The sequence below is a fragment of the Chrysemys picta genome, chromosome 3 (genome assembly GCF_011386835.1).
Source record: "Chrysemys picta bellii isolate R12L10 chromosome 3, ASM1138683v2, whole genome shotgun sequence".
Classification (NCBI taxonomy): domain Eukaryota; kingdom Metazoa; phylum Chordata; order Testudines; family Emydidae; genus Chrysemys; species Chrysemys picta.
This window is the reverse complement of record NC_088793.1, coordinates 78238528-78250710: the sequence shown is the minus strand read 5'-3', so window position 1 is coordinate 78250710 and position 12183 is coordinate 78238528. Positions and strand designations below refer to the sequence as shown.

The following is a 12183-nucleotide window of genomic DNA, read 5'->3' as shown; positions in this document are numbered from 1 at the left end:
CTGAGCCTCAACCTGAAGTTTCTGCCAAAGATGGTTTCTGATTTCCACATCAGTTAGTTGATTCATCTCCTGGTATTCTTCTCTTAACTGCATTCCATCCTGTGTACAATGAAACTTCACATCTTGAATGTTGTGAGAACATTGTCGTTTTATCTAGGATTATCCTTCTGTGTTGCTGCTGGTGGCAGCACTGTTTTCAGAGCGGAGCACCTGGCCAGCAGCAGTTGCTTTCTGGCTGCCCAACTCTAAAGGCAGCAGAGAAGAAAGGGCGGCAATACCATGAACCCCCCTACAATAGCCTTGCAACCCCTTTTGGGGTTGGGACCCCCAGTTTGAGAAATGCTGAGTCTTAAGGGCTTTACGTATTTACATTTTAAAATACGTATTCATGTTTTGTTACAACACCGTGAAGTTTGATTTAAATATCTGAAACCATGAAATTCAAGATTTTTAAAATGCTAAAGAAATTTATGAAAATGGACTGTGAATTCTATATATAATGACCAATTTTAACTTACTAAGGCTTGGAATACCCATGATATGGCAAAGATTTTATAAAATTGTTGGGTCCAACAATCCTCCATATCCCACTTACATGTTTCCTGTTATATTTCTGCTACTTTCAGACCAGTCGGAAAACAAAACTTGGCTTATATATTTCTCGTACACCCATTGTTTTGCTCTACCAGCTGTCTACCGAGGTCGTTGCAAACTTAACTGAATTCTTGGTATAATCTTTTGTTGAGGCACACAATGAACCGCTACCCAATTGTATCCGCCTCATGGCTCAATAATATTAAATAAGGCATTGCTTATATTGACAAATATGGGCCCATTTTAACAATATGGTCTCTTTCTTCTTTTGTCCACTTGGGGGCATACCATGCTATAAAAGCACATGAGGGATTCTCCCTCAAAATGTGTGTACAATTACTAAACCCTCTATACTTATACGCCCTTCCACCGTCAAACCATATCATAAGTTTATCTTTTCCTGGGCCGCTATTTATAATCGTTATGTTCTGCCGCGTTGATGTTATGTTGGCTAGTTATGCCCACATTTCTCCGTTTCTTGTCCAGACCCACTGGCATTTTTATCCACTTAAGATTAGAGATTTTGATGCTCTCCCCTTCAACCCATGGGATGGGTAAGGTTACCCATTAGGTATTTAATGTTTGGTTACTCCTATTTGGCACTTCAGACTGATTGGCTACACTCTACCCATCATCCCTATGGACCACTTGCATGACATTGTGATATTACTTTTCCCTTCCTTCGCTTGGATACTCCTTATTGATGCTGCAGCTTTGGATTCACTCCACCATACCAGGATCCAGCAAGTGCTAATTCCCAAAAGAGTGTTGATCCTGGCTCTTTCTGTAAAACAAATAAAGAAGAAACCTTTTCCTCCCTAGAGAGTTTTTTTTATAAACAATTTTTTATTTAAGATTTAATAGGAACGATAGTTTTTTCTTTTAAGATATGAACTCTAATCAACTTGTATACACTTGCTAAAAATGATTATTTAAGGCATGTTTCACAGGATTTTAACTGCTCTGTCAATAGAACAATTAAGTGTGTTCGTTCCAATAATTCCATAACCCCCTTTTCCCCACAAACTAGGAACCAGTAGCTTAGTTTATGAAGACTTGCAACACTAAGTTAGTTTAAAATAAATCAGAAATGTATTCCCCAATTTTTGCAACATAAATGAGTAGTAGAACTTGTTAAATCTAGCCATCTTATTGAGTTAAATTTACCTTATTTAAGCAACAAGAATGATTTAAATAACTATTTTAAAATTACTTTACTAATGTTCAAAGTAACTTCAATCTTGCTTATTTTGAATATGCATTACTCAGTTGTGGCCTGATGTTTCCAAAGGTGCTGAGTACCATTGACTTCAAGGTTTCTTAGCATCTTCTAAAACTAGTCCATTAAATCCTTGTGCAGAAAATCAATTTATTTGTAATTACTTTCTTCTTATATATGATGACTATTTTAAATCCTGGCCATTCAGCTCTATATATACTATAACAACTTCTTTGTGTGAACAGGTGGTGATATCACAGAACTAGTTACTGAGTCTTCATCATCCCAATTCTTGAGGTTTTTTTGTCTTCATGTCCAGTCCTTTTCTGAGGAGGAAGTGAAGTTAAAAGTCGATATACTGTCCCTGAGATCTCAGAATTAATTTGATTGAAACCTATTGGAATTCCTAAGGATATTTTTTCAGTATTTTGGTGTTGACTACATTAACTCAGCTTGCATTGCTGAGAGAGCAAGGAGAGATCTAGCTTATTCTACCCTAGATATAGAGAGAAGTTCAGGCTGGCCTGCTACTGTGCTTTAAACTCAACAACAGTGTCTTCAGTCAAGCACAGCTGCTATCACTTTTAGTTAGCCAATTATCAGCATTCAGAGTTGTCTTAGTTCTGATTAAATATTTCTAACTTGCACTGTGAGTGACAGCATTATTTGTTCTACTGGGATACAAAGAAGTAATTGCTCTATAGCCTATGAACGAAAAACACCTGAAACTTTTCAAAGATATAGAGCAGCCATAATATTCTTGGTGACTTTAAGGAACATGATTTGTACTTAAGCATGAATATTTGAGGAGGTGTTCGTGGGTAGATATTTTTTTTTGTCATTGGATTCCTAGGATATCTGTGTCTAGTAATGAAACACTTTTAAAAGGATTAAAAGTAACCAGGGAGCAGCCCAGTATTGAGTGCACTCATTAGAAATTATTAAATTAAATTTATTGTTTGCCCTTTTGCTTCCCAAAGTGCCTGATGTATTAAAGCTAATTTAGTACAAAAGATGTTGTGGGTTTCTCTTTTTTTGTTTTTGTTTTTACCCCAGTACAGCAGTAAGCAAATAAACAAAATGTAGGGATATACAGTGTCTGTCAAAATTACATAATTCATCGTTTCACCATAAATTAGTATATTTACGTATTACTTATAAAAAGAGACAAATCAAGAACAAGGCAAATGAAATCATCAGCAAAACCAGCAACAACTAAGTTAAAGGTTCTCTTGGCACTTGGTTCCCTAAGAAGCTCTTATTGACACTGATTTATAAATATAAATGGTAAAATTAATATTCTTTATGCTTTTGTTGATTTGAGCACACTGTAAATTTGTTTTTGTCCATAGACAAAATATCTGTATCCAGCATTAACTGATAAACATGATGTTGCATTAGTTATAAAATTAGAATGTATGTATTGTACAGTATGCAGTAAATGCCTAGTGGCTGAATCGAGCTAGAGGAGCAGAGAAGAGCTTTGGCTTGATCTTGTGTTCTAAAGTAATTTAGAATGTTCAGTCAGGTTGCGTGATTTACATCCTCAACACCTTTTCCAATTTTTAAAAAATGTTAGTTTGTACAAAGAATATTGATGGTGTGAAAATAGTTTTTTTTGTTTTTGTTTTTTTAAGTTCATAAAGGATACCAAGGTGATAGACATAGAAATACTTCATAAATAAAAGTACAACTAAAAAGAGTAAAAGCTAGATGCTTTATTGCTACAACACCTTTGAATCTGTAAAATCCTGCAACAACTTATTCTTATTGTTTTATTCTTTGTTTAAAGATTCATGTCACTTTCATTGCTCATATGATACTGTTTGGAGCAACAAATTGAATATAGTTATGTGATAGGCAGTAAAAGAGAATTATCTTAGTTGTTAGAATTTATGTAGTAAAGTTTCTTTTGTTTTTGTGCACAGTAGGAACTGAAAATGGACAAGAAGCAATTGAAAGTGGAGCTGTTTTTCTCTTTAAGACGTTTCACATGAAGGAATGCGTTGGTCATGATGAAACAAAGGCAATCAAGCAGATGTTTGGGCCCTTTCCATCATCATCTGCTACTGCCGCCTGTAATGCCACATGCCGGATAGCTTCTTACTTCACTGAAGAACAGCTTACAGCACTTATACGGATTGCTGAAGAGCAAAATGGTGATAACAGAGTATTCTTTGGTAAAAATATAGTATTTTCATTTGACATGCATGACCTGGATCACTCTGAAGAACTGCCAATAAATGGTGAGGCTGCTGAACAGAAAACTATAAGCTTAGATTACAAGAAATTTCTGAATAACGATTTGGAAAACTTCCAGAATTGTTATGGCAATAACTCTGATCTCAAGTCATTGGAAAAAGTGGATGATTCTTTTCTGTGGTATGAGGTTGGGAAGTTTCTAAATGAATCACTAAAAGGAACCCCTGGAGAACCAACAACAGATGATCTCTGCTGCACTTTGTATGAGATGCTTGCATCTAGTAAAAGTGGTGACGAGCTTCAGAATGAGGTACAGTAGATATATTAGTAATACTGTAGTAGAATTTATTTAAACGTGACACAGATATCAAACTTTCCTTTTTTTACTCATTATTTCAAGTTTTCCGCCAAAAAAATGATGTCCACTTGACATTAACAGGCTAGAGGCAAGTTTCTTCTTGAAGGTAAAAGGTGACTATTCTGGTAGCTTTTGAGACTTGGCATATTGCTAAAGCTATAGTTACAGCTGTCATGGGGCAATAGCTGAGTTGAGTGGTAACAATGTTTTTGTCTGTGTTAATAAAAATGAAATCACAATATCTTAAATCACTATACACAAGTCTGTATAATGGCTTAAGATATTATAGTACGCTGGGGCAGAAAGAAAGCATTGTATAAATGTTTTTTCCGTTTATATACGGAGACAGTTTTATTTTGAAAAAAGAACAGGAGTACTTGTGGCACCTTAGAGACTAATCAATTTATTTGGGCATAAGCTTTTGTGGACTAAACCCATTTAATCAGATGCATGGAGTGGAAAATACCGTAGGAAGATATATATACAGGGAACATGAAAAGATGGGTGTTCCCATACCAACTCTAACAAGACAAATCAATCAAGGTTGGCTATTATAAGCAGGAGGGAAAAAAAACTTTTGTAGTGATAATCAGGATGGCCCATTTCAAACAGTTGACAAGAAGGTGTGAGTAACAGTAGGGGGAAAATTAGCATGGGGAAATAGTTTTTAGTTTGTGTAATGACCCATCCACTCCCAGTTTTGTTAGGAAGCAACTGTTTTAAATGAGAGATTGTATTTTTATTATCTTTAAAGATCTTGCTTAACTTCCAAATGTTCATTAATTTTAAGGTCTAGTTATACTTTCTAACTACACTTTAAAATAAAAAAATGGTACTTTCAAATGTGGAAAAAAATTACCTTTTAATTCTTTTTCTGCATTTGTGTTCACACTTCCTGTTGCAGACCCTCTTTTGCTGCTGAGGCAGGAGAGAGAGATCTGCTTTCAGGTGGAAGTAGGGGCAGGCAGCTCTGCAGAAAGATTCATTATAAATCTGCTACCTATTTCCGCCTTTAGAAAGTAGTGCAGGAACTGGTGGAAGCTAGTAGAACGAAGGAGTGACTCCTTCAGAAAGACAGGGGACTGCTGTTAGAGTGGCTAGTGGTGATGGGGTCAACAGCAGACATTCTTTGAATGGGAGTAGTGGCTACTAACCTGGAACCAGAGGGAGTGGGACAGGGGACTAGTAATGTGTCAGAAGGAAGATGAGTAGAGATGGAGAGTGGAATTGGGTCCTGTAATAGGACAGTGTTGGGTTGGGGAGACATGGACCTGAGGAGGAATCTGCTGAGCAAGAGAGAGCAGACAAATTCAGCTGGTGAAGGTGGCTTACCCATCAGAGAACACTGGTGTGGAGTACAGAGTGAATTTTGAAAAGCAAACTACCACCTCTTCCTTACTTTTTCCAACATAATTCTTCAGTACTTCTTTCAACTGAACCTTTTAACTTTCTTTTAGAAAATCGATATTTCAAACTACTTAAAGATCCCTCTGTAGCTTTTCTGAAAGGGAGTAGAAACACAGAAGTGGTGCTATAGGTAGGAGTGGGTAGTCCGCTGAAAACTGAATCCTGTGGACTCAAGGTGAGTTTGCTACTAAAGACAATATTTATTCTTTTAAAGATAATAATTTTTACATTTAGATAACTGGCTTTGGATACCTATTGTATAAATGAGGGCATGCTCCTGTTTTGTTTGGTATTTAAGTATGGCTATTATGATGACCAGTTGAACATTTTAAAGGCACTAACCATGTATGGGTCAACCAGTGTCTTTATCATGTGACTTTCTTTAATAGTTATTTTTTGCCATATTTTTTTCTGATTTTTATTTTTTTCAATTCTAAGGACATCCACTAACATGAAGCCCGACCAAGCCAAAATTATATTCAACATAACCAACTATGTAAAAGATGATAGTGTAAATAACCTCTCCCCCCAAACTTGACATATTTTGCAAACAGTTTCACACCTTGGGTAGTTGAGACACAAACAACATTATTAAAGATTGCCCACCTCTTGAGAGAGGGAGGAACTTGCATGTAAAAGAGAAAACTAAGTAATCCTTATCTTCCTCAAGAGCCTGCAATGTTCTTAACAGAAAAAATACAGTATGGGGACCTTGACTTCCACAAGGTTTCTTAGATGGGGAGGAATATTTATTTACATCTAACGGAAAAGGGAGAGAGAAAATGCCCCCCACTACCCAGGGTATTACTTAATTTATCCATGTTTAATGCTTAAGATATTTAAGTAATGGGTTTAAAAATTCACTTAAAACTAGCTCCAGTGAAAGGGGATTGAGAAGAATAGCCATCTTCCATAATAAGTCTTAATGATGATAAAGAAGTTTTTAAATTAAGTATAAAAACCAAAAGCATGCTGCTGATCTGTATGAAAATGCCATCCTCTAACTTGTTTTGCAGAAAAAAATGTTGCATTTCTTTTTCAGGAAATGTTCTTTATCATTGTGGTTAAACTTGAATTTTGATTAGGTAAGAAAAAAGTCTGCTCTACTCCCCCCCCCCCCCCCCCCTCCACTCTCCCCCGCTTCCCTCTCTCCTTCTTGAAGGTTGTTTAGCAGGGAAGAGTATCTTTCTTTAGATTAGCATTTTGGGACTGCCGTCAGGGGAAAAATATGGCATTTCCTTTGGTGGATTGCAAGCAGTAATCTCAAGGAAGCTTTTAAAATGTTTAATCACCTGTCTTAATAATAATTAAGAAATACATTCACTTCGCTCCTTGTTCTCTTCATTCCCTCCCCATTAACTCCCACTAAACCCTTCCCTACTTAATACAAATATTAGGTGGTTGGCATGTCACCTTTTATCACAACAGTCCCATTAGTTCATTGCCCACTGTGTTGTGTTTATGTGGGGCCATTGAAACAGTTTGAAATTCAGCAGCTTTTGCGAAATGCTGGCTTACATTGATGTTATATCCTCCATTAGGGCAGTAATGCTTTGAAATTTATTGCTAGTTTTGGGTTGTGCTTTCATGCAGTTTTTTCATTGGGGTTGTGTTTTGATGTTTGCTACTGGCATAATCTTGTGTCTTTATGCGGATGAGTCTCTTTAACTTAAAATAGTCCTTTTCTAGAACAAAGTGTGCAATAGACTTATAACAAGCATTATTGAGATGGTGTGACAAGTGGCTGTTTCCATGTGCATGTTCTGAGGATGCATTGAGTGGGTTGATGTTTGTCTGCTGAAGTCGCTGTGCTCTGTAAAATTCTCTCATTATTTATACACTGGGAAATAAGGAGTATTTGTATGAATAGTCTGGAATCCCCCACCTAAGAACAGGTTAGACAAACCTCTGTCAGGGATGGTCTAAGTATACTTAATCCTGCCTCAGCACACAGGGCTGGACAAGGTGGCCTTTTGAGGTCCCTTCCAGCCCTACATTTCTATAATTCTATGAAATAAAATGGTGCTACTTTCTGGCTAGATTATAATAAATCCTGTTTTAAGTGTGGTCACTTAACAGTCAGTTACAAATATATCAAATGAAGGGCACGTTCACATATCCGTTTCAACCCATAACAAGGTTTCTCTCAGCTCATAACTGTAAGAAATTTGCTTTGATTAGTTATTGCCTCACTCTTACTCTTTGAATTCATGCGGCAGTGATTTTCCACTATGAACAAGTCTAGTCAAATTAAATTATATACATTATATTGCAGATAAATGATTGTAACATATTTCAGATTGTTGATAAGTTTGATAATGACATAACTGGTAGTGACATGTAAGAAGCCAATTACCTGTATATGAGAATAGAGAGCCATTGTTATTGACATGGTATATACAGAGTTTAGCCATGATAGCTGTCAATGATTTTCTCAAGATTTAGTATGTGGTACGTTATTCTTAATATCCCATTCACACACACAGCAGCCACCATAATGGCTCTTTCAAAACAATTAATTAAATAACAGGAGGTGTTTTAACAAACCTGATTTTCTTAGGATAACTGGAGAATGCTTTGCTCCAGTTAGATTTTAAAATAGAAACCTTGCAAAATTACTGCATCTGCTCATGACTTATTGAGTGTTATTCCCATAGAGAGATTCTTTCTCTAATTAATACTTAGAAGTCATAAGTAAAATATTGATGGTGTGTTTTTTTTTTTTTTTTTGGTAAATAGTCACTTCTATTGTAACACCATTAACTCTGGGGACCATTACAAAATACTCTTTAAATAAAAAGACAGACAGTACACTTCCTGCAATTGCTTACATGTTAAATACAGGTACAGAGAGAAATTAAGTGAACCCTGGAATTCAGGAGAAAAATGTAAAGAAGCAGCTTATATGAAGGTTCATTGTAAACTTTTATTTAATTCTGTTTTCCACGTTATAGCATGAAAAAGGAAACGTCTGAACAACTAAAACTAAGAAGCTTGAGTGTCATTCAGTATGACAGCAGACTATTCAGCATGTCACATGTACACCTCTACCCTGATATAACGCTGTCCTTGGGAGCCAAAAAATCTTACCGCGTTATAGGTGAAACTGTGTTATATTGAACTTGCTTAGCCCCCTTCCCCCCACCGCCCCCCCCCGAGCACTGCTTTATTGTATTGTATCTGAATTCGTGTCATATCAGGTCGCATTATATCGGGGTAGAGGTGTATATCTAGACAAAGTTAAACGTTATATAAAATATGAGTAGGAGGGAATTCAGTGATGATATGAAAGAATATCTATAATACAAAAGTATATTATCACCACTCATTCACAATGTATGATTGTTTGTATCTAGATAAGCACATGAAATTCTTACACTTTTGCCAGTCTACTAATTTTTGATTGTGTATGTATGTGCATTTATAAAAATATGTAGATACGTATTTACAAGCACATAGACTAAGAATCCAAAAACTATATTTATCTAATTTGCACCAGGCATATCTGTCATAAATAGACTGATTGGGCCAGTTTTTTAGTATTATGCAAAGGAAAAGATAAATTTAAAAAAAATGAAATGTCAGAAGAATGAAAGACTGATAAGAGAAACTTATCCTGATGTTATACCATTAATCAGTAGATAAACAATCCCAAGGTACCTTGGTATATTGCCTTTGAAGTTTATGGTTTTCTAACAAGATCAAAAGAAGGTTAGAGGATATACACAAGACGTGTTTTTGTTCTGTTTTTTAAAAATAACTTTTCAAGATTGCACTACTTTGTTTGTCACAATCCTAAAGAGAACCAGAAGACTGAGGACTGATTTATGAGCTATTTGTTATTAGCAAATGTTTTTTAAAGTAACTTTTTTGTTGTTGTTTTTTTTCCTTTCCTTTTAGCCCTAATATTAAGTGTATTTTCTCAAAGAGTGCAGAAGACTTTCATGGAGCAATTTTACCTGGGTCTGGTGTAGGGGGAAATGTGAGCTCCTCTTTCTCCTTCTTCTTCCCCCAACCTGAGCTCCGCCTCAGCCTACATTACCCTTGTTCCGCATTCTTTCACACATAAAAAAGTTATTTTGACCCTTGCCTATCGACAAGGTTCTTGCTAGTTGTGTTTTTTTTTTTTAAATACAGTACTCTGATAAACAAACAGACCCAGGAGTTACCCCAGTTCAAATCAGATAAACCACTGACAACACATAACCAAAATTAATTAATGCTCGCCATTCAATCCCCAATAAAGTCCCACAACATCTGCCCCCATCCCTAGGGGAGCCTTGTAGTATGTTCAAACTTAGACTACTGTGGGCCTGAGGAGGAACTGAATTTCAAAAGCCAATGGTCCTTATGAAGAATGGCCTACTTCCTTTCTCTCTCTATTCCCCCCCATCTTCTACTGACTGGGGCTTCAGGTAAGATGCTTCTGCTGACAATTACCATGGCAGTATGTCACAGGGGGAGAGGCAGGTCCCAAGTCAGTTAGGGCTTTCGAGGTCAAAACTGCTGTCTCAAAATCAAAATGGAAACCACCAGGCAGCCAGTGTAGGTTGTAGAGCACAGATTTAGAATGGACCTATCTTCCATTAACTTTAATGTGAAGGTTAAGTATGCTCACAAAAAGAAACACAACTTAAGAATCAGGCTGCAGAATTCAACACTAGCTGCATTTTCTGAATAGCTTTAAGTATTAATTGTAGGAGCTACTGGTTGCAGCTTGGTAGTTAAAGTTGTAGTCTCAAATAGGCATAAAAAGGGGTCTAAATTACCATTTTTTTTCTTCCTGTAGTTGGTCTTTGTATATGAAATTTCAAATAGTATTAGTTTTTATGCCCTTTGAATTTTCTGTATAGCAACTGGCTTCCTGACAGCCCTCTTGCCACATAGCATGCAGGCACAGCTCAGATGTGGTTGAAAATCTGACTGATGCCTGTGATTGATTTTTTTTTATTTCTTCCTAAAAAAGCTTATGATTTTTAAGTCAGTTTGATTTTTGAATGCTTCAATTTGGCAGTTCTGCTTCTGTTGGCTTCCTATATTCCTCTTACCATAATCCCAATTTCTTTCTTTTCTTTGTGTCTTAGCTCCTAAACTCTACAGGGGTAGGAGCAGAGGGAAACTGATGAGCAGAAACTCTAGACAAGTGGAATTCCAGGCTCCATTATTGAGCTGAGTCTGACAAACAGTTAATCACAGGGGAAGCTCTGAGTCTGCTGTCAGCCATTCTGAGAATGGGGGAACAGAACGATGAAGTGAAGCAGAGATTGTGAGGCTTTTCATGTTGGTGCAATATCTCATGCTTTAAATATTTAAACAAACAAACCCAAATTAAATCACCCTAGGAAACTAATATACAAAAAAATAACAAAACTTTGGTGTGAAGCACGTAAGACTGTTAAGCACCCAGTATACTTGACACAGAAGCAAGAAAACAAAAAGTTAAGCCACCTAGCAGTACATCTTTCTCTACTCCTCCACTCGTTCGGCCCACACACCTTACCTCTGGTTGGAGGTTGCAAGAGGTGACTGCGGAAGCATATTAGTGTTGTAATCTAATGTATTGGTTCAAAGATTCATCCAATGTCTGCCGATATTAGGAGGCTGGGGATGAGGGGGCACATGGGGAGTGGGTCCCTGGCCCTGGGAGAGTGAGGAGGAGACCAGGCGAGGATTGCAGGGGCCAGATAGGGAATGGCCCCTGTCATAAACATACAGCTAAGGGTGGCATAAAATCCCTCTTTACCCTGTAAAGGGTTAATTCCTCTTTTACCTGTAAAGGGTTAAGAAGCTCAGATAACCTGGTTGGCACCTGACCAAAAGGACCAATAAGGGGAGAAGATACTTTCAAATCTGTGGGAGAAGGTTTTTGTTTGTGTCCTTGTTCTGTTCTCTCGGAGTCAGCAAAGGAACCAGGCAGGGCAAATAGATCTCCCTAAGCCATATCTGGACTAAGCATCTAGTATTGCAGAAATAGTAAGTAATAGCAAAGAAATGCGTTAGATTATCTTTTGTTTTAGCTTGTGACTTTTCCCTGTGCTAAGAGGGAGGTTTATCCTTGTTTTTGTAACTTTAATGTTTTGCCTAGAGGGGAAATCCTCTGTGTTTGGAATCTTTTTGTTACCCTGTAAAGTTATTTTCCATCCTGATTGTATAGAAGTGATTCTTTTATCTTTTTTTAAATAAACTTCTTTTAAGAACCTGATTGTTTTTCAGTGTCCTAAAGACCCAGGGGGATTGATCTGTGCTCAATTTGTAACCATTTGGTTAGGATATTATTCCCAAGCCTCCCCAGGAAAGGGGGGGGTAGGGACTTGGGGGGATATTTTGGGGGAGGTAGAGCTCCAAGTGGCCCTCCCTATATGTCTGTTTAAATCACTTGGTGGTGGCAGCATACTGTTCAAGG

General features: G+C 37.0%; 1 protein-coding gene across 2 annotated transcripts in view; it reads left to right on the top strand.

Moving 5' to 3' along the window:
- Positions 1-12183, top strand: part of ASCC3 (activating signal cointegrator 1 complex subunit 3) — a 495794-nt gene that overhangs the window by 31291 nt on the left and 452320 nt on the right. For both annotated transcript variants that reach the window (XM_065588248.1, XM_065588249.1), the window contains exon 4: positions 3742-4325. In XM_065588248.1, coding sequence (XP_065444320.1) covers positions 3742-4325 — 584 coding nt within the window. The remainder of the gene's footprint in view (positions 1-3741; positions 4326-12183) is intronic.